This window comes from Elephas maximus, chromosome 16, assembly GCF_024166365.1.
Source record: "Elephas maximus indicus isolate mEleMax1 chromosome 16, mEleMax1 primary haplotype, whole genome shotgun sequence".
Taxonomy (NCBI): domain Eukaryota; kingdom Metazoa; phylum Chordata; class Mammalia; order Proboscidea; family Elephantidae; genus Elephas; species Elephas maximus.
Window position 1 is genome coordinate 27990741 of NC_064834.1, and position 22445 is coordinate 28013185.

Sequence of the window (22445 nt, forward strand, 5' to 3'; positions counted from 1 at the left end):
ATACAATACCCTCTTTAATGTTATATTTACCAAAAAGTCTAACTTACATGACTTTATACTGGTGCTGTGATAATGTAATTTTTCTCCCTGAAGTTAATGGCTTCCAATTCACTTAAAAGAATGAAGGGATATTTCTGTGCAGGTAGATAAAGGGCTCTCAGAGTACCTTCAATCTGTCAGCTGTTAAATTCTTACTATTCTGGGAAGATGTCAGGGGATACTTGGGTGTCCTGTAATTTTAGCCTGTGATTCCCCAGACATGTAACTTGTTATAATTCTCAGGGTAAAGCCTAAGAAAAATGAATATTTGTCATAACTTTTGATTTTCATTATATTTCCAGAAGTATCATTTTTGTGGTTAAAAATAAATCCCTGAAGAAAATATTAAATATTTCATGGTCATAAAAGTCTCTCCCAAAGAGAAAATTCTAAAATTATGCTTCCTCCTTGAAGTTCTAAGATAGACATGTTGACAAAAGATTTGAAATAGTGCAACAGACTTTGGATTTCTGCAGTAACCAAAACTAGCATGAATATATCATCTCTTCATGTCACACGAAAATAGTTGATTTTTTTATTTTTATATCACAAATATTACAGGTTAATTAAGAACATTTATTTGTATTAAAAGAAAGACACCAAAAGCCCATTGGTGTCGAGGTGATTCCGACTCATAAAGACCCTGTAACCAACCAAAAAAACCAAACCCAGCGCCGTCGAGTCAATTCCGACTCATAGCGACCCTATAGAACGGAGTAGAACTGCCCCATAGTTTCCAAGGAGTGCCTGGCAGATTCAAACTGCTAACCCTTTGGTTAGCAGCCGTAGCACTTAACCACTACGCTACTAGGGTTTCCAGAGACCCTATAGGACAGAGTAAAAATCCCCCATAGGGTTTCCAAGGCTGCCACATCTTTCTCCTTGGAGTGGCTGGTGGGTTCCAGCTGCTGGCTGACCTTTTGATTAGCAGCCAAACACTTTAACCGCTGTACCACACAGGGCTTCTAAAAGAAGAACAGGTCATCGTGATATTAAAGAACATGCCCTTAGCCTTCCAAACATGAGAGAATCTCTTTGAGGAAAAAAAATGTTTTTGTCAGTTGAAAAAGAGTTCTGAAACCATGGAAGAAGATTATATATATGCAGATCTCCTAATGATTTTACTATGTATTGGACTTCATTTCCCTTTCTACAATAGAGATCCAAAAGTAATGAGTAATTTTCATACGTCACTTAAGCCTAGCTCTCTTGGAAAATCTACAAAGCAGGCTGAGAACAGTCATTATCTTAGTTAATTGTTACCTGGTTTCAAGTGCTGGTGCTCAGAAAGTAATTTGCTTTTTCTCCTGTTTTCCCTTGATGTATGGTGCTAATTGCTCACATCCAATTTCTCTTAAATGACTGTGCATCATCGAGGCACACAAGTACTCTACAGTTATCAACTATAAACATCTTTAATTACCCTCCCTCCCTAAAGGGAAAGATATAATAAATAAATAAGCTTCTTCATCTATAAATGAAACTAATGCATTTCTCATACAGTTGTTGTGAAGATTAAATAAGATAGCAAACAAAAGATACCTGAAACATAGAGGGCATTCAGAAAATGTTATTTTACTTCCTGTCAGGCCACACCTGCACCTGCCTAACAAACAAAAGGAGGATACAGTCAGAATTTTTTAGTGAAAATACAGATATGGGAATAGCTTTCCTATTAGAGCATAATTGTACCCTTTCATTTATCTATGGCTATCGTTATAACTCTCTGCTTCTAAACACTTATCTACATTGTCTTTTATTGTTTTCCATTTTCAATTAAAGATCCTATCCTGTTTTATATCCACAATGTGAAAAAGTATCTACACACTGAGTTCTCTCTGCTTGACTTCCTTTTCCTTTTCTCAAGTGAGTTTTTTGCTTAGTAGGAAGAAGGGGACCCAGAGGACACAAGTCAAAATAAATGTCTCTTTTTAAAAATATTTCTTCTTCAATATAACAAAGTCATGAATTTGTTTCACTTCACTCTTGGCTTTGGGCAAATTCGACCTGTTAAGGACATATTCTAGGCTGAGTAGCTGTGGTGAATCAATACCCTGCGCCGTGCTTTTAAGAACATCAAAGCCTGGGAAGAAAGTCATATTGACCTTCATATGCTCAAGATTTTGCTCTCAGGGTAACACAAGAGAACATTTTATCCAGCCAGTAAAGTGTGGTTCCCCACCTCACTAATAAGATTATTGTCACTGAAATGAAATATGAGATCTGGACTAGCCAGTTTGCGTTGCTTCAGAATTCTGCCTGAGGGAATAGTTGTTCATTATGTTAGTGCTTTAAAAATCAAGGGAATTGGAAAAAAATTACCCCATGCAATTTCATTTCCCTTCCATACTGTTACTATGGCAACTCAGCATCCCTCTCTTCCTCTCTGCTGTCCAACTGCGTACACCGCCTTTCTGAGGCAGCCTCCCCAGAGCTCCAAGGATTGCCTTTGCCAAGCGTTTTTCAACTAGAGGTCCAAGCTGTAATATGCAGTCAAAGAACTGTTATTTGGTCTAAGATCTATTTTATGTGATGCTGTACATTAACTGTAAATTTCTAGGGCTCAGGAGAAAGTAAAAATCCTTATCTTGTATTGAAGAAAACCTTGTTCTAATTTTAGGGAAAGGAACACATCAGTTCACTCCTGTTGTAAACCACAATACCCACAGTGTCTCTTTGCTTAAGGTTATAGTATTCTGAATTAGAAAAAGGAGAAACCTTATGCAGAACTGACTCTGAGGGTTAAGGAGCCAAGTTCTTAAATCTAATCCCAATTTACAAGTTATTTATTCAGAATTTTATTTTTCTGTGACGATAAGAAGATATGTTAACAGGGCTTCTGAAGTATAAAATGAGTCTACTCTTAAAAGGATAAGGAAAAAAATGTTTAACCAACTAAGTAGAAAACATTTTTTTATAGTAGCTAGAAAACCCATTTTTTTCACTCATACATTTATTTCAACGTTTTTTTAATGAAGTAACCTTCATGGACATGATACTGAGTTAAACCCTCTAAGAAATCCAAATATGCCTTAAATTATAAACCTTGTCCTCAGAGGTAGACAAATTGAAATAATAATGCTTATTCACAACTAATAAAATGCCAGGTAAAAAGATATGTTACCCAAAAGAGATACAGAAAAAATAAGACAGGAGTTCTGAAGATAGGATGATTATGTCTAGTTTTGGAAAAGGCTTCAAAGAAGTGCCGTGCTTTAAGACAGTAAGAAACTGGAGCTTGGATAAACCAGAAGTAGAGTAGAATGAAGTATTGTGGGCAAAGCCAAGAAACAAGAAAATGAAAGGCTTTTGCCAGGAGCTGCAAGAGTTTCTTAACTGGAGGAGAAGTGAAAGATATAGGGAAAGGCAAAGTCAAACCAGTATCCAAAAAAAAAAAAAACCCGTTGACATTGAGTCAATTTTGATTCATAGCAGCCCTATAGGACAGAATAGAACTGCCCTATAGGGTTTCCAAGGAGCGGCTGGTGGATTCAAACTGCCGTTTTAATTAGCAGCTGACCTCTTAACCACTGCACCACCAGGGCTCCTAAACCCCAGTGGAGCAGGGAGTGATTTTGAGAGACTTTGAATGCTAACCTGAGAAATTTAGACTTGACTGAGTAGATATGACAATCGCTGAAGATCTTTTTGAACAGAGGGATTTCATGGTGTTATAATCAGAACTGTCCCCCTCTCGAGGGGTCCATGTACCTTTTTACCTGTCATTTTATTATTCGTGGGCCTGCTTTATCATTTCAACTAGTCTGTCTCTAAGGACAAGGTTTATAGTTAAGGCATACATGAATCTCTCAGAGTGGTTAACTCAGTACCATGTCCACGAAAGTTGCTTAATAAAAAAATTATTGAGTGAATGAATGGAGTGTGTAAATGTTTTTCTGGCTAGTTTTTTAGAAATGTTTCCCACTTGGTTAAAAATTCCTGCCTTTGTTGTCCTTTCTGTTGCAGGGTAGATTCAAGAAAGTGAGTGATAAATTATTTCAAAAATTAAATTTTTTTAAATTAAAAAATAGGTGTTAAGTCAATGCCTGCTAAGTATGAATCATTACATGGAAGATACTTTTCAGTCTCACTGTGGATCAGCTGGTCTGTCTCTGTCTTCATGACTGTGAAAACTGGGATGCTAATTAGAGACCTTGTATTAACTTTCGGCACCAGTTTTCCACTGACCTTAAATGTTCTAGCAGCTGAGCCAGCACTGCCTAGGCAGCCAAATAGTCGTGACATCTTGTACAGCTTCCTGATGAGGTACCTCTCCTGCCGGGATTTTGGCTATTGAAGAGCCATACACCTTTGAAAAGTGCCAGAGCAAATTTGTAGAAGATCCAAAAGACTCAGCTACTTGCAAAAACCAAAACAAACAAACTCATTACCCTCAAGCAGATTCCAACTCATAGCAACCCTGTAGAACAGAGTAGAAATTCTCATTAGGATTTCCAAGGAATTGGTGAAAAACAAGGCTCCAGAAATTGACGGAATACCAAGTGAGATATTTCAACAAATGGATGTAGCACTGGAAGTGTTCACTCATCTATGCCAAGAAATTTGGAAGATGGCTACCAGGCCAACCCTCTGGAAGAGATTCATATTTGTGCCCATTCCAAAGAAAGGTGATCCAACAGCAGAACAGAAATTACTGAACAATACGATATCACACTCAAGTAAATTTTTGCTGAAGATAATTAAAAGTGGCTGCAGCAGTACATCGACAGGGAACTGCCAGAAATTCAAGCCAGGTTCAGAAGAGGACGTGGAACAAGAAATATCATTGCTGATGTTAGATGGATTTTGGCTGAAAACAGAGAATACCTGTGGTATTTATCTGTGTATTATTGACTATGCAAAAGCATTCAACTGTGTGGATCACAACAAATTATGGATAACATTGCAAAGAGTGGGCATTCCAGAACACTTAATTGTGTTCATAAGGAACCTGTACATAGACCAAGAGACAGCCCTTTGAACAGAACAAGAGGATTCTGCATGGTTTAAAGTCAGGAAAGGTGTACGTCAAGGTTGTGTCCTTTTACTGCATGTATTCAATCTGTATGCTGAACAATTAATCCGAGACGATATGAAGAAAAACCTGGCGTCAGGATTGGAGGAATACTTACTAGCAACCTGCAATATGCAGATGATACAACCTTGTTTGCTGAAAGTGAAGAGGACTAGAAGCACTTGCTAATAAAGATCAAAGACTACCACCTTCAGTATGGATTACACCTTACATAAAAAAACAAAAATCCTCACAACTGGTCCAGTAAGCAACATCATAATAAACAGAAAAGATGGAAGGATTGTCAAGGATTTCATTTTACTTGGATCCACAATCAGCGCCCATTGAAGCAGCAGTCAAGAAATCAAACAACATGTTGAACTGGGCAAATCTGCTGCAAAAGACCTCGCTGAAGTATTGAAAAGCAAAGACGTCACCTTGAAGACCAAGGTGCTTCTGACCCAAGCCATAGTGTTTTCAATCGCTTGGTATGCATGAGAAAGCTGGACAATGAATAAAGAAGACCAAAGAAGAATTGATACCTCTGAATTATGGTGTTGGGGAAGAATATTGAATATACAATGGATTATCAGATTATTATACCATGGACTGTTTTGGCAGAAATACAGCTAGAATGCTCCTCGGAAGTGAGGATGGTGAGACTTTGTCTTATGTACTTTGGACATGTTATCAGGAGGGACCAGTCCCTGGAGAAAGACATCATGCTTGGTAAGATAGAGGGTCAGCAAAAAAGAGGAAGACCCTCAAAAAGATGGATTGACAAAGTGGCTGTAACAATGGGCTCAAACATAATAATGATTGATTATGAGGATGGTGCAGGACTGGGCAGTGTTTCATTCTGTTGTACGTAGGGTCGCTATGAGTTGGAACCCATTCGACAGCACCTAACAACAACAGTCTTTAAGCAGACTGCCACATCTTTCTCCGGTGGAGTGGCTGGTGGGTTTGAACTGGTGACCTTTCAGTTAGCAGCCAAGTGCTTAATCACTTCACCACCAGGGTTCGGTAGCTACTTGCAATCTGTTAAAAGTAAAACTGCAGTCGAAAGAACTGTGCTTCATGTAGCTCTTTGCAGTTCAGCTACAACTGATGAGTTTTACCTTGGGGAACTAGGAGACCTCATCATTGAAGCAAGGTGACTAAAGGAACAATGGCTAGAAGAATAGCACTTCACAGCTCTTCTACTGATGAAAAAATATATGAATCACTTCTCCTTACACAGTCTTTAGATTCTGTAGGGTTTTAATACATAAACAAATGTATTTTCATTTATAAACCAATTTAATTTGGTTTGTAATGTAGGTAATGTTGGTAAAGGATGGCTAAGGGTGGCTAAAAGTTTGAGCCTAGAGGTTTTACCGTGATAACCCCTCCCAAGACCTCTCTTCATTTCCTTGCTAAGAAGGCACTAATAGCTTCAGCATAGTTCTGTATTTAGCCTGCACAGCCTTGGACGAATAATTCACCCACTTTGAACCTTAGATTCTTCATTTATAAAATGAGGATTATACATGCCTTCCCTCTAGGGGTAATTGTAAGGATAAAATGATATAAATGTCTCGGATTTGCCTCCAAATAATAAAGGAGAATGGATCAGAATATAGATGAATCAAGGTTTTCCAAGAGGCAATTGTTGAAGCCGAGTGCTCTGTGTATAGGGACTCATTACACTGTTCAGGCTGCTTTGGTCTGAAATATGTTTGAAATTTTCCATAATGAAATTTTTCTTAAAAAGATATAATCAATGAAAATGTCTGTAAGAATACTATATTTCAAAGGATTTAGGTGTTAATGGTTGAGATTAATTTTGCTCTTAACTAGCTGAACCTACTTAGTTGTTTAAAAATTCCTGTCCTTGTTATCCCTTTTGTTTAAGAGTAGACTCATTTTATCAACAACAACAACAAAAAAAACCTAAACTCTTCATCATCAAGTTGATTCTGACTCATAGTGACCTTGTAGGACAGAGTGGAACTTCCCCAAAGGGTTTCCAAGAACTGGCTGGTAGATTTGAACTTCCGAACTTTTTGGTTAGCAGCCGTAGCTCTTAACCACTGCACCACCAGGGCTCTGTTTTATCAACCAGGAAAGTGAATAATAAACCATACCCATTTCAGAGCCAAAGGAATTAGTTTAAAATGTAAATGTGTAGCACTTTGCTTGGGGGAAGATAATTTCCAAGGGTAAATGAGTTGGGGGAAAATAATTATTTTTCTGTGTGAGCATAGTCATCTCTTTAAGAGTCTATTTCAGAGAAAATGAAAGAAAAATCTTGACCTTTTAGTTCATTAAAGACCATCACTGTACTCCAGGATCTGTGTGACATTTGCGTGTGTGTGTGTGGTGGAATGTAGGACATGGTTATTATTTCTCTTTCAGATTTTTTCAGGTTTTACATTATTGAGAAGACATTCAGATTTGATGGTGTTTTTTATTTGTCCCTAGATTTGTTTTAGCAAAATACTTTTTCCACTTGAAAGGCTTTTGTTGCATTACTTTGATTTATAAAAGCAAATGTTTTAAATCAGCATAAAGGCAGAATATTTAAACATGGTCAAAGAATATTCAAATCAGCTTATATAATGTTCACAACTCAAACTTCATTTTTTAAAGAATTTTAATACTATTGAGATTTGGCTAGTTTAGAAATATGGTCATACCTTATTGCTTATATATTAGAATAATTATGCTTACTTTCAGAATCTGCTCACATAATCTAGAAAGTAATTTGAATATACTGAATCCAATTTTTATGTATTTTAAAATGTGATTATCCTTAGGATAGATATTAAGTGTTAAGCACAGTAATCTTCAAATTGGGGGACTTTCTCCAAAGGAAATGGGGCCATTTAGCTAGTTTTCAGTGAATAAATTTCCAGTTCCTCAACTACCAGGTGTTCTCTGTCTGAGGGTCACAGTTAGGGGTCCTGCTGATTCTCCTTCCTATGTATCCCTTGTCAGAAAAAACTTTAGAGATTAAGACAAATTTTTAATGTATCATCAGTTTATTTTCTTTTTTTGTCATCAGTTTACTTGAGCAGGATCAAACAAAAACGGGGCAGTATCCAAACCAAAAGTGGAGAGGAGCCCCCACGAAAGGAAAAATGTTAAGGGTTTATAGAGCAATAACAAGGAAGTTAAAGACTTAATTAAGGCTTAGTTTTTGTAAAATAGCATAAAGGATGTTCAAATGTAGTCATGCAGTCAGTTGGTGATCACAGTTTCTTGTTGACAGTCACGAAGACAGCACGAGGGATTGTTACCCTAGGCATAGAACACAGGAGGGGAAGGACAATAAACCCAAGGCGTATTAGTTATAAACAGGTTATTACATAAAGAGTTTGGGGGTAGTTTTGATCTTTCAATCTTCAGGCTTCAGCAAGTTTGGAAGGTTTATGTTTTCATCTTTACACCTTTAACAGTAGTCCTCCCTACTCCCAACCCCCATCTCCATCCTAAAAAACAGTCTAACTCTCACCTACATGGCCCCAGGATGCAAAAACATCCTTGGGGGAGGGGGTGTTAAAATATTGGTGTTTGTGATGAAAACTGCAAGACTCAAATGATTGGGTAACAAATCCTTCTGCCTCACATGGTTTTAAGTCCATTGCTTTCAACAAGAGATGAAGGACTTGATCAAGTTGTCCTATGATAGATCATTGAAAAGAATTTTTGGCAAAAGACTATTAAGTGATTGTTGGCATATAACTCAGAAGGAGTTCAGAGAATTAGTAGTACTGCTCTAACAAAAGTCCATCTATTTAGATGTGACACCTGTTTCCATATTTATAGCGTCGGAAACTCTATGGGACAATTCTACTCTGTCCTATGGGGTTGCCATTAGTTAGAATCGACTGGATGGTAGTGGTTTGGTTTTTGGGTTGTATTGGTGCTAAATCTGGCCTCATTCTAACAATAAGTAGTATTCATTAATGGATAAATGAACTAGTTGTGGAAATAAGTTAGTTAATAAATTTTGCACTTGTTTAATAATAAAAAAGTAATATTTTTTGTTGCTTTGATCAGTCGTGTCCAAATAATTCTAATTCTGATCAGAAGGTTTATTTTGAGACTTAAGAGGCTTATGTACTCAGGAAACCTTTACATCTTTCTTAAATTTAACTTTACATAATGTTGTGGCAAATAAATATGATATGGTAATCAATAGAAGCAAAAAGTTACATTAAGATAAAATTACACGGGGGGATAGAATAGAAATAGAAATGCAGGAAGAAAAAGAAACAATGTAAAAATTCTATTACAGGTTCCTATTTTAAAGTTTTTCTCATGTATTTCTTAAATGGTGGATATCAAACACTATAGTGTTTCGATTCTGTTGGATATATTCAAAAGTGTAATGGAACTGTGATATTTTTAAACATCAATATTCTGATGTGTGAGAAATGACACATTTTGAAACTACTTCAACGTATGAAAAAATGTAGTTTTCAACTTAAAAATATGAAATTATTTTAGAGATATATGAAGAAATGTTTGAAGCTCACTGCTGTAAGGGATGTTGGATGCTGTGTTGATTCTTCAGAAATATACTGCAGTTCTAGAATTTACCACGCAATCTGATAGAAGATGTTGATTTTGTTCAACAGGATGGTCTGACGCCGCTACACTGTGGAGCAAGGAGTGGTCATGAGCAGGTGGTGGAGATGCTGCTTGATCGAGCTGCCCCCATTCTTTCAAAAACCAAGGTGATTTCTTCCTGGATCTTTGAACACTAGACTATATTTGGAAACCCTGGTGGCGTAGTGGTTAAGTGCTACGGCTGCTAACCAAGGGGTCGGCAGTTCAAATCCGCCAGGTGCTCCTTGGAAACTCTATGGGGCAGTTCTACTCTGTCTTATGGGGTCGCTATGAGTCGGAATCGACTCGTCAGCACTGAGTTTTTGGGTAGACTATGTTTTTTTTTTTTTTTAAGTGTTTAGCTTTGAATCCTTTTACTTTTTATTTAACTCAGTCTTGTTGAAATCACATTGAAAATGACATCATTTTAATTTAGCAATTAAAATAAGTTTGGATTAATGAAGTCTTTATGGGTAAGGTATATACCACAAAGTTGTGTGTGTGTGTTTTGTAGTTTTTGTTTTGTTTTAGGAACACTTACTGTTTGATTTTACTCAATGGAATGTTTACACTCAGAAGTGATTGCTTGTTGGGGAAAGACTGAAAGATCTAGATGCTCTAAGTTCTGGGTGCTAGCTTTCTTACTCTAGCCCTCAGTTTGTTTCTTGAGAGTTCATAGACTATTAAATTGGCCAAAGCTATTATTTAGCTGATAAAAACTGGAAACTTTGGAAAAATTGAATCTTGATTGAGCCTTTGGAAAAATTGACACATCTGAAAGGCATACATGATGATTACCTGGAAAAAAGTTAATGTTTTACTAAGTATCTTGGATTTTTTTTTTTTTTAAGCTAAAACCAACTGACACTATTTGAAAAGAGAATATTTTAGAATGAAATTTGGGACATTCAAACTACATGCTAGTCATTACGGTTTTTATTAAACCAGTGATTTTTAGAGGCTATATTAAGCTTTGTAAAGAGCCTTACCTGCTAAACATTATGAAAACAAAGAAAGCCTGTATTATTTCTGTTTGTATTCTGATCAGTGCCTCCTCAATAACTCTAGTGAAGGCTGCACAGGATCAGTGTCACCTGAACAATTCTGTCACTCATTTGAAATGCAGGGTTTGTATTGGTAAGCCATTGGAAGTATTATTGAACAGAATTATTCAGTCATTTTGCTGCGTCCTGCAAATTTTTCATTGTATGTGATGACACCTTGGCCTTTTGCCCCTTTGTAATCACATATGCTCTTCCCTTCAGCCCTGGTAATCTGATATTTCATATTGAGGTGCTGTAATGTGGTCTTTTTTTCTTTCACTAGCTGAATATTCTATGAGATTCAACTGTCAGTATTATTTCTTTGACAATTTACTCACCTCCATTTTTTTAATGAAACTCCTGTTAATTGGTTGTCAGATCTTATGGGTTTTATTCTTGGGTTGTCTCATCTTTTGTCTCCCCTTGCTCATTTCATTATCTATTTGTTCTTTTTCTGGGAGATTTCCTTGATTTTTTTTCCTTCTGGGTTTTTAATTTTGAAGAATACTTTTTTGTTCTGAGAGCCTCTTAAAGTATCCTGTTCTTGTTTTATCGATACGTCTTTTATTACCTTCCTGAGAATTGTCAAGTTTTTTTTTTTTTTTAATTTAACTTTCTTCTGCCTCTCATATATTTCCTCAGATTTCCTTTTGCCTCTTTGTTTGCCTTGACCTTGTCATTCATCTTGGAGGCTTTCCTCAAATGTCTATACGTGGACATAAATGTGAGTGGAAGCTTTGTGAGAACACAGGCAGGGCTTATTGATCAGGTTGGTGAGTCAGAGGGGTCCTCTAATGTCAGAATTTGTTGCCTTTCCTCTGGGCAGTTCAGTTTTTTGATAGAAGACTCTTCAAACCTTTTAGAGACTACACCTGTATGAATACATCCTGAGTCAGGTAAAGGAAAGGGACCTGTCAGCCTCCCTGTCCTCTTCGCATACTTGAGTTACCAAGATGGTAACTAATATCTACATAATGAGTGCTACCTACATACCAGGCTCTAGGCACTTTACATATATTAACTCATTTAATCTTCACAATAACTCTTTGAGGTACTATTATGATTATTATTATTACCTCCTTTTAATCGATGAAATTGAAACCCAAAGAGATAAAGTAACTTTCTAAAGAGATCTCAGCTTGTGGCAGAAAAAGATTTGTACCCATTCAGTCTAGCTCCAGAAACCATACTTCTAACCAATACTCAGTCCCTTTTTTTCCCCTGATCATGTCTTCTCAGTTCAGGTCTTTACAACTATCCTGGTTTCCTGGGTGCAGATTCTCTCTGGTTCAACCTCTCCAGAGGCTAAATTTCCAGTTTCCTGCAGGGTAGAAGACAGCAGTCATTGTCTTTGCTAGACTGGGAAGGGGCTAGAGACACCTAACAGCTTTATACCTAGGCTTTGACTGATTCTGTTTTCAGCCCAAAGCCTTATCTTTACCTTCAAGGTACTAGTTCCCCATATTGCCTACCTTTTGGGACTTCAGAGGTTCATTAGTTTGCCTTTATTTCTTGTACCAAGTAGTATGCTGGAGCCAGATCATATAGACTCACAAGAGCCAAATGTGTACATCTCTTTTCAATTCCATGTTCAGTAAAGCACATTGGTAGGTTGAAATTGGTCCTAGTGGGAGTATTTGCATCACAGAATTGGCAAATGCCACACATCAGGGCTTTCCTTATTTCAAGAGCCAGTTGTTACACACTTTTCAGTGTGCCACAGATCCTTAACTTTCATTCGTCTGTCTTCTGCTAGATTAGTTACTACATTTAAATTCTCTTTTTCTATTCTAAAATTTGTAGACATCTGTTATCTGTTTTTGTTTCCTTTCCTGGTGTTTGTGTCCATTTCATTGTGTATTTTACCTTTTAAATTCCTTTGCTGGTTTTTAGTGGGTTTTTTGGGAGAGGATGAGGATAAACACACATGTTCTACTACTATGTGTAACGAGATGTTTCCCTCTGCACTGAGAATAACTCCTTACCAGGAGCTGACTGCTTCTGTGCCTCATCTCCTCCTGTTCTGCTCCTTGTTCATGATCTTCCAGCCAACCAGCCTTTTTTCATTTCCTAAATTACACCAAGCTTGTTCTCACTTTCTGTTATCTCAGTTTGGTCTGGGACCTCTGAGGTCCCTCATCACCATTTCTCTGTTCAAATGTCTTCTTCTCAGAGAGTTGTTTTATGAATACCCACCCCTTCCACTCCATCACCGCCCCCTGAAGCCACTATCATTTGACCATATTTAATTTCCTTCAGAACTCTCAACGCTATCTTGAAATTATCTCTTGGCTTGTTTACTTGTTTGGTGCCTGGCATTCTTGAGTAGAATGAAAGCAGGAATGTTGTCTTGTTGAGTGCAGTGCCCCAAGTACCTAGAACTATGCCCATCACATAGGAGGCATTCAATAAATATTTCTTGGTGACTATTAAGTGAATGCATGTGTTCCTGGCTTTAAAACAATCTATCCAGTTCTTGAGAACTTTCATCTTACTGAACTCAGGAACTCGTCACACTGCATCCATACTTTCAGCATGATTAGGGCACCATATGTAATAAGACCCCTCTCCATGAGACGGATGATCTTTCCTTTACTCTTCTTGTCCTTCCTCAAGGACTTAAGTCTCCCACTCAGGTTTCCTTATTTTGTGTATTAGAGAATTTCCTTCTTTTATTGATACTGCCTCTCATTTCTATTTTTCCCTCAGATTTTGTTTTCTCGGGTTTTGTTCTCTCAGATTTTGTTTCTTTGTTTACTTTGTGTTTCCCTCTAAGATGGTATCAAAGCAAAGGAATGTTTTGGCAGGAAGTAAATCAGTGCATATGCTCATGGGCGGTAGTATCTCAAATGGGAAACGTGCCCACCCTTTGTTGCACCTTCATGTCTACTTTGGTTCAAAATGTTTGAGGAGAATTTTTTAAACAGAAATATCTTGATTGACAATGTATGAGGTATTTACATCATATAAATATTTATTGAGCTCTGTCTGCATGTATAAGGCTCTCTGCTGGGAAATATGAGGAGATAATAACCAAGGACCTCTTGCCTTCAAGGAACACAAATAGTTGAAATATAAGGCAGTGCATTAATAATGCTGTGAGATAGATGGTACCTGGCTACCACCAATGACTGCCCTAACAGGGAACACAACAGAGAATCCCTGACAGAGCAGGAGAAAAGTGGGATGCAGACCTCAAATTGTAGTAAAAAGACCAGACTTAATGGTCTGATTGAGACTGGACAGACCCGCAGAGGTCATGGCCCGTGGAGTCTCTGCTAGCCCAAAACTAAAACCATTCCCGAAGCCAACTCTTCAGACAGAGATTAGACTGGACTGTAAGACATAAAATGATACTGGTGAGGAGTCTGCTTCTTAGCTCAAGTAAACACATGAGACTATGTGGGCAGCTCCTGTCTGGAGGTGAGATGAGAAGGCAGAGGGGGACAGGAGCTGGCTGAATGGACACGGGGAATTCAGGGTGGAGAGAAGGAGTATGCTGTCACATTGTAGGGAAAGCAACTAGGGTCAAATAATGTGTTTTTGTATGAGAAACTGACTTGAATTGTAAACTTTCACTTAAAGCACAATAAAAAAAGAAGTATTAAGAAAAAAAAAATAATGCCATGAGAGTGGCTAAAGAAAAGCTTATTTATTATTTATTTTTAATCTTGAACTCCTCTTTTATGTCATTCATAGGTAACTTAGGGGGAAATAGCTTGGCCCAGAGTATTCAAAAATACCTGTCTTATCAGCACATATTTAATGTATCTTTATTTTACAAGTTCATTGACGACAACATTTTTGGAAACTGAATTTGCAGTCAAATTACTTTCTTTTCCCAAAACATGATAAATTAGGTTACAATAATTAATAAAGATGCTCTTAAAAATTGGGTTCTCTGGGAACATTCCATACTCCCTCACTCTGCCATCATAGTTAAAAGCGGTATGCTTAAAAAGACTGACATTTTAATACCTTGCTTTGCCACCATCCTTAGGAAACATGCATTGAATGCTAAATGTCATTCTAACCTTTTTTAAGGTTTCATTTATCTTGACCTCATTCATCTCGTCCCTCAGCTCTTTAAATTAATGTTTCATTCATTTCTGATTGCATGTGATTAACTGTCATTGAACCCAGTTGATTTAACTTAGGCAAAGGTTAATTAATGAGCTGGTCAGTGCCTTGCCTTTCCTCATCGCAGACACATGGGGGCACCAGACTGATGGAAAAGGAAAACATTTTCCTTTCTGCACTGATGTGAGATGAAATGTGTTGTAGTCAGAATTTTTTTTTTAATTGAATCAATGTATTATTCAATACCAAGCGTTAGTAATGTTTAAAGACAAAATGAATATCAATCTAATCAACACAAATCTGCTCCTGCCTTTATTTTTTTTTTATCCTTTTCAGTCTTCAGAATTCCAATTCATTGAAATTTTGTAAATTATAACCAAAAGCCAACCAGTTGCCATCAAGTCAATTCTGACTCATGGTGACCCCATGTGTTTAGAGCATAACTGTGCATAAAGTTTTTAGTGGCTCTAAATTCTTAGAAGTAAATCACCAGGCCTTTCTTCCAAGGTACCTGTAGGTGAATCAGAACCATCAACCTTTCGGTTAGTACCCAAGCACTGAGCTGCTCATGCCACCCAGAGAATCCTCAGTAAATAGTAGCCCTTATTAATAATAGCTCAATACACACTATTTGTAAATCAGAAAAAGAAATTATCCTTGGCAATTTGTTATGGATTGAAAGAAGTGGGAGGGCCAATTTTACAAGTGACTGTAATTCAAAACATTTATCAGAATGTTTTAAAAATAAAAGGCATTTTATGTGAAAAATTAGAGTTTTCGTCTGTTCATATTTGAACTTTGTGTTTGGCACATTTGTGATTAAAAGTTGAACCAATAAATTCGTATTTCCTTATGTGTTCCAGAATGGATTGTCTCCATTGCATATGGCCACACAAGGGGATCATCTAAACTGTGTCCAGCTTCTCCTCCAGCATAACGTGCCTGTGGACGACGTCACCAATGATTACCTAACCGCCCTGCATGTGGCTGCCCACTGTGGCCATTATAAAGTTGCCAAGGTTCTCTTGGATAAGAAAGCTAATCCCAATGCCAAAGCCCTGGTGAGTGGCTCAGCCAATAAGCCCAGTCTGAGTTGGCTTGTTGACTACATGCTACCCGTGCATCTGAAGGGATTTCTCTTGAGAAGGTAAAAATGGAAGATGCTAGTTAAATAAAGTATAACTTTTGTCAATTTTTTCAAATATCCTCTGGAAATCTACAAGACTTATTACTGGTATGTATGGGTTGATTGAGGTAAGTCATTAACTATGGTCATACTAGTGAGTCTCTTCCATAAATGAAACATAAAGACTATACAATTTTAAGAAGACCAGAGTGGTCAACCTCATATTATTATCAGTAAAGTTATAATCATGGGAATGAAAAGTTGTTTTTTTTTTTTTTTTTCCTGAGACCTAAAAACATTAGTCAAAACAATCAAAAACTTTTAAGAGGTCTAAGAATTTGTGAGCTGAAATTTCATATTGTTGATCATGTAAGTTAATGAAATAGTGCCTCCTTTTCCTACTGATACAAATCAAAATTTGGTTCTAGTTTCTACTCTTAACTCCTCAAATGATTTGCTCTTTTAACCTAGAATAAATCCCTCGGCTCCACTATACTTCGGATTTCTCAGCAGTAAACTCATGCCAATACCCATTAGACCACAAAATTGTTATTTTAAAATACTTAAAGTACAATAGAACTTCCAGGAAAAGTAATTTTCCCATATCAGACTATTGGAATAAAAATTTATTGTCTTGTTTTAGGATGAAAGAGTGAATACATAATTGAGACATTTAGTTAATCATACTCACCTATCAGTTTTATTATGGTTTCGTTCACCATCAAGATGAATTTGACTTTTTCTACTACTCACCAAGTATTGATGGGCTACCCAACTTCCTCCATGACTCAGCCCAAAGCCACCATTCACATCCTGTCCCAGGCAATTGTTCCCTTCATTTAAAAATATGTATATGGGGTCAGGCTGGATGGTAATTCCACTGTAATCAGTAAGAGAGCCTCAATTTTTATTTACCTTCTTCTAGTGAAGGAAATAGAAATGATAACGGAATACAAAATTGAGAGAGAAGAAGGGCAGCAACTTGCTTGCTCTGAAAAGTCTGCCATTCAGCCAAACATGGTCAGAGCTTATAGATTTGTCTGCCACTGCTTTTTAGACATTCCATAACCTGAGTTATGTGTAGACTTTATGGGCCTAAATGTGTATCTTATGTGCCTCCATTTAATGAGAGAATAAATTCCAAAGCATCAAAAATTATGAAACTGCGGAAGGGGATTTCTGATTTTATGTGGAGGTGTCTAGAAGGTAGAAGCATGGAAAGAAGGCAGAGGAAAGAGAAATCCATCCTATAATGACAATAGAAAACAACCATAGAACTAGAAACAGGAGAATTTTATGAGACAAGAAGGAAAATTGAAGAGATAGTTCCTTGTTTTCCATTTGTGTTTGTCTTTGGAAAAATAAATGGTCCCGGCTTAGGAAGTTGTTAAATTTAGTTCAGAATAAGTATTCGTCACTCATGTTTAGGAAAAAAGAAGTCACTAGATTTTAGAGAAAACAAGTGAGTTCACTAGCAATTTTGAGTTAAAGACTGTCATCTAATCATCCCTTTTAGCATGGGGCTGTGCTCGTTTACAAATGGCGTGTTAGCCTGTCTGAAGGAATCCAAGGTGCCTCTGTGTTCTGCAGGCCCTGAAATTCAGAATGGAGCTCTCTGTATCTCAGACACTTTCATGGCCATTATAATTCTAAAAGCTTTCAACAGAGCAGCATTTCAGGAGCTGGTAATCTGTCCAGTATATCAAACAGATCTTTGAATTCTGAGAAAGGAGGAAAAGAAATTAGCAATCATGACTCATTTTTCCATCCAAGAAAAAAAGTCTAAAAACAGGGTGTGGACTCTTTCTCTCTTGTTTTCTTCTGACAGAAGATTTTACAACATAGGAGGTTGTAGCCAGTCTTACTGAGATGGACTATGTCCAGGTAAAAGGTCTTGGGAACCAGTATGGGAGCACCTGCAGTGACTTTGACCTGAGCTTTTACAGTAGATCCTAGTTTTTTATTGTTACCCATTGTTGGCTGAAATAGGGCTACAGTCTTAATTATAAGGCAGTACAATTTAGTTGGTAATGTTAAAAAGCAGATTATTTTATTAGACTAAATGTTAAGCCCAATAATTCAAGTAGCATTTGGGTTAAGTTTTTGCTTTCTTGAAGTAAGCACCTACTTGAATCTTAGAGCTAGAGAAGAAATTAAAACATTTTACAAAATAGGCATTGATGATGTTTTCACTGTGAGAACAAATGTTTGGGCCCAGTTGCTTATAGCCTGTGTTGGAAATGAGGCAGAGGAGGGAAAGGCAATTCCAGAATAAAAGATCTAAGGGAATGCATGACCGTTTTGCCTTAATGTGTAACAAAAATTTACTACCTGTTCATGATGACCAGTGCACCTTGGGCTCCTAGGACCAGCTAGACTACCTTTGCTTCCAGAAAAGAATCTACATCCTGTTAAACACCACATTGTTCCTGCTCCTTTCCCAGTCTTCACAGCACATCATTGTAGCAAAAATATTTACCACACACAGTGGAATTGGATTTCAGTGGAAAGCAGTCAAGCAAATATGTGCATTTGTTCCTTGCAGAATGGCTTCACCCCTCTTCATATTGCCTGCAAGAAGAATCGAATTAAAGTAATGGAACTCCTTCTGAAACACGGTGCATCCATCCAAGCTGTAACCGAGGTAAGAGGAATAGGGTCTCTGGGTTTCCAGAGGTTCTGAGAGTACAGTCTCAGCAACCAGGGTCCCAGTGCCATCTCCCAGATGCTTTACTCTGCATCTGATTGACACGGAAGGCTTTCTGAACCTTCACCAATGGGGCTGCTGGTCCTTAGCAGCAGCAGACATGACTGTGGGTAGGTGAGGGCAGATCCATCACCATGACTAGAAACAGAACCCCAAACGTGTTTCATGCTCAAGGGTGAGTGGTGCCTTCATTGAAACCATAATTTGTTTGAAATCCCGTAGCACAGTGGTCCTCAACTAGGGACAGTTTTGCCCTCCAGGAAACATTTGGCAATTTCTGGAGGTATTTTTGGTTGTTAGAACTGTAGAGTACTACTGGCATCTAGTGGACAGAGGCCAGGGATCCTGCTAAGCATCCCACAATGCACAGGACGGTCCCCCACATTATCTGTTGAAAACGTTAAAAATGCCGAGAAACCTGGCATAATGTAACCTCAGTGTGTTTGTGAAGATTGCTAGGCATTCAAACACATAATTAATGAAACACAGAGGTGGCTTAAGTCAGTAAAAGCCTAACTGTTTCTTTCACAGAACAAACCAGAACTCAGGGAAATTATCCATCAGAATGAGGGCTGAGCCTTCAACAGAGGAAAGCAGGCCTGGATCCATCTTCCCCTGCAGACTCATCTCCCACCCACTAACTCCACCCCCCCACTCCTCCTCTACCCTCGCCTCCTAGCACTCTGGGCTTCTAGGCTCCATGGAGTCCAGCCATTGGCACTTTAATACATTAGACACCCTTTCATTCACATCCGTATCTCTGCATCCTTCATGGGTCCTGCTCCCCACCCACACCCCCATGGCCCAGCTAATCCTGCACATCCCTCGGGACCAGCTCTGAGGCCATCTTCCTCCCCACCCTCTCCTCCCTCCCCGGCCTAGATTACACGCTCTTCCTAGGGACCATCAACACATCCTGTGCATTTTTCTATCAAAGTATTTATCTAGTCATCTTACTTATGACCCTGCCATTCCCACTGCTCCCTAGAAGATGCAGACTCCTTGAAGGAGGGCTGGATCTCACTGGTGTTTCTACCCACATTGCCTGCCCCATACTAGATCATTCAGTAAAGGTTTATTGAATGCGTGAGTAAAGACTGCATTTGAAACAAACAAAAAATTAAGGTGCACCTCAATGATTTTTGGTTTGCTTCAGTTTTTTATCTGCAAATGGAATATTTGTCTTGACATAATGCTCATAGTTTTAATGATAAATGATTTAAAATACTAATACTGACCTGTTTATCAGACATATGGCCTTGTGTTAGGCACCTTGTTATTTCAATTATAAAATAGTTTATTCTCAATACACAGGCACCCTTTTTAAAGATCAGATTCGATTCTGAAATAAAAGTAGACTTTTGACAGATGTTTAAATAGACATTCAGAAATGCTGGACAGCGATAAGAAGGTTCTATTGCCAGCCGTGGGCTCCCTAAGGGCTTTGAAAGTCAGTGCAGACCAAGATGTTGGCTTTGCCTTGCGGACATTCTAACAACTCCCCCTACTGATGGAAAAAGATGCCAAATTGTAACAGAATTCTCTTTTGCCTTACTTTACTCAGTCCTTCTCACCATTTGAGCCCTGGACAGCCAGAATTTTTCCTCTTCTGTCTTTCTACCTCACTTTTTTTGTATAAAATTACATTTAAATAATTTTTTTTGATATTTCTTTAATTCCTGTTGAGAATAGCTACCCCTTTTCACCTCCTTTTAAAAACAGGGTTTTTTTCTAGCCATTCTATCTTTTTTTTGTTTTGTTTTGGCCGAATATTCATATTGTAACTGAATTAAATTCTGAGAAAAGAAATTAAACATGGAATCATTTCATATTAAAAAAAAAAAAAAACACTGCCGTCGAGCCGATTCTGACTCATAGGGACCCTGTAGGGCAGAGTAGAGCTGCCATAGAGTATCCAAGGAGCACCTGGCGGATTCAAACTGCCAGCCTCTTGGTTAGTAGCCGTAGCGCTTAACCACTACGCCACCAGGGTTTCCTATAAAAAGCACATGTAAATCACAATCCTTAACAAGATTATTGACTCGACACTTTGATCATCCTTTTTATTTATCTACCCAAACTCACCATCAGGGTCCCATCAGATACAAACTACCCTGGAATCAGCAAACTTTGCTTTACACTAAATAGTGTTATAGGGTGTATGTGTATGTATGTGTGCATATGTAGGATTTGAAGCAAACATGGTCTTGGGGCCACTGTAATTATATTCTCTTAATTATATTCTCTTCATTTATAATACTAATAAATTTTTAAAATTTTATAATTGAAACTATTGATGCTAATCTGTCCATTTATTAAATGAATGGCTTTGTGTTAGGTACCCTATCGTTTCACACGCCATATAACCAGTTAATTCTGAGTGTACCTAAATTCTTTTTAAAGTCCTGAACAGGATCTGAAATAAAAGTCGAATTTTTATAAATGTGTGTGTAATCCCATAACACCCCTTAACACACACAAAGATTTTGTAGCAAAGAAAAAAAAAATACATCCTCAAGTTTTTTTCTTTCTAAGTTTCTTTCACAAATCTGTATAAAATATATGAAATGATCTTCTTTCTTCCTTAATGGATATGACATTGTCATCTGGTTGATTCCAATTCTTGGCAACCCCATCCGACCAGAGTAGAACTGCGCCGTAGGGTTTTCAAGGCTGTGACCTTTCGGAAGCAGATTGCCAGGACTGTCTTCCAAGGTGCCTCTGGGTGGGTTCAATTCACCAACCTTTTAGCTAGCGGTCAACCATTCAACCATTTGTGCCACCCAGGAATTCCAGATATGACTTAGGTTTTTCATAATCACGGATTTAGCTGTAGGGAGATGATGACTATATATTGAGATATCTGCCTTATTGAATCTGTGATACAGTGGTGAGTGTCCTGATGTCTCCTGATCTGATCACTAAACTAGTTATGTTCAGGTAGATAAATGGATGGGTGGATGGATGGGTGGGTGGACAGATGGATGACAGGCAGACAAACCCTTTTCAAGTAAGCCAATAAACCAACATTTCCCTCTTCTCCCTCCAGTCGGGCCTTACCCCAATCCATGTTGCCGCCTTCATGGGACATGTAAATATCGTATCACAACTAATGCATCATGGAGCCTCACCAAACACCACCAATGTGGTGAGTATCCTTTTAACATAGAAAGTCCAACTCTTAGTTAAGAAACTGGCAAAGGTTGCTTTTATCTACTTATTTTGTAATTGTACTTAAATTAATTTCTATTTTATTTGAGTACTTAAAAGGACAGAGTTTGAGACTACTTGTGGTTTCCTTTACTGCTAAGGTAAGATCTGTTCAGTTACTAGCTGGCCACAAATTGTTAGAACTTACTGATGGTGTCCATTAACCTTACAGGTACATTACTGGTGAATACTATGCTTTGAAAAGGAAAGTCTTTGTCTAGAGGGACTTCCTAAAATAGGAGTAGTAAGAACTGAGGCATGTCGAGGAGGTAGTTCATTATCTACATAAAGAAATTATTTCAAGTAACTTTGAAGTAATTTCTGTTTAGTGTGCTTGACCATATTATTGCAAACCTGTGAAAATCCGAGTTCATAGATTATCAGATGATGGCATCTTGCCCCCCCATTTAGCTTTGCTCTGTCAGAACCACAAAACACTTCAGAGCACAGAGCAGTAACTTAACGACCTAGATAGGCATGTGGCATTTGACATCATTTTATAGGATTTTAAATTTGACACCACAATAACATTAGCATACTGGACCACAAGCTTAAGAACATTCATTGGACTCATGAGCACTAAAGAAGTAAAAATAAAATAAGCAACATTCAGAACAGGAAGGGCAA

At 37.8% G+C, this 22445-nt stretch overlaps 1 protein-coding gene across 7 annotated transcripts in view; it reads left to right on the plus strand.

Moving 5' to 3' along the window:
• ANK3 (ankyrin 3) overlaps positions 1-22445 on the plus strand; it is a 706927-nt gene that overhangs the window by 533392 nt on the left and 151090 nt on the right. For all 7 annotated transcript variants that reach the window (XM_049855202.1, XM_049855203.1, XM_049855204.1 and 4 more), the window contains 4 exons: positions 9682-9780; positions 15639-15836; positions 18447-18545; positions 21658-21756. In XM_049855202.1, coding sequence (XP_049711159.1) covers positions 9682-9780; positions 15639-15836; positions 18447-18545; positions 21658-21756 — 495 coding nt within the window. The remainder of the gene's footprint in view (positions 1-9681; positions 9781-15638; positions 15837-18446; positions 18546-21657; positions 21757-22445) is intronic.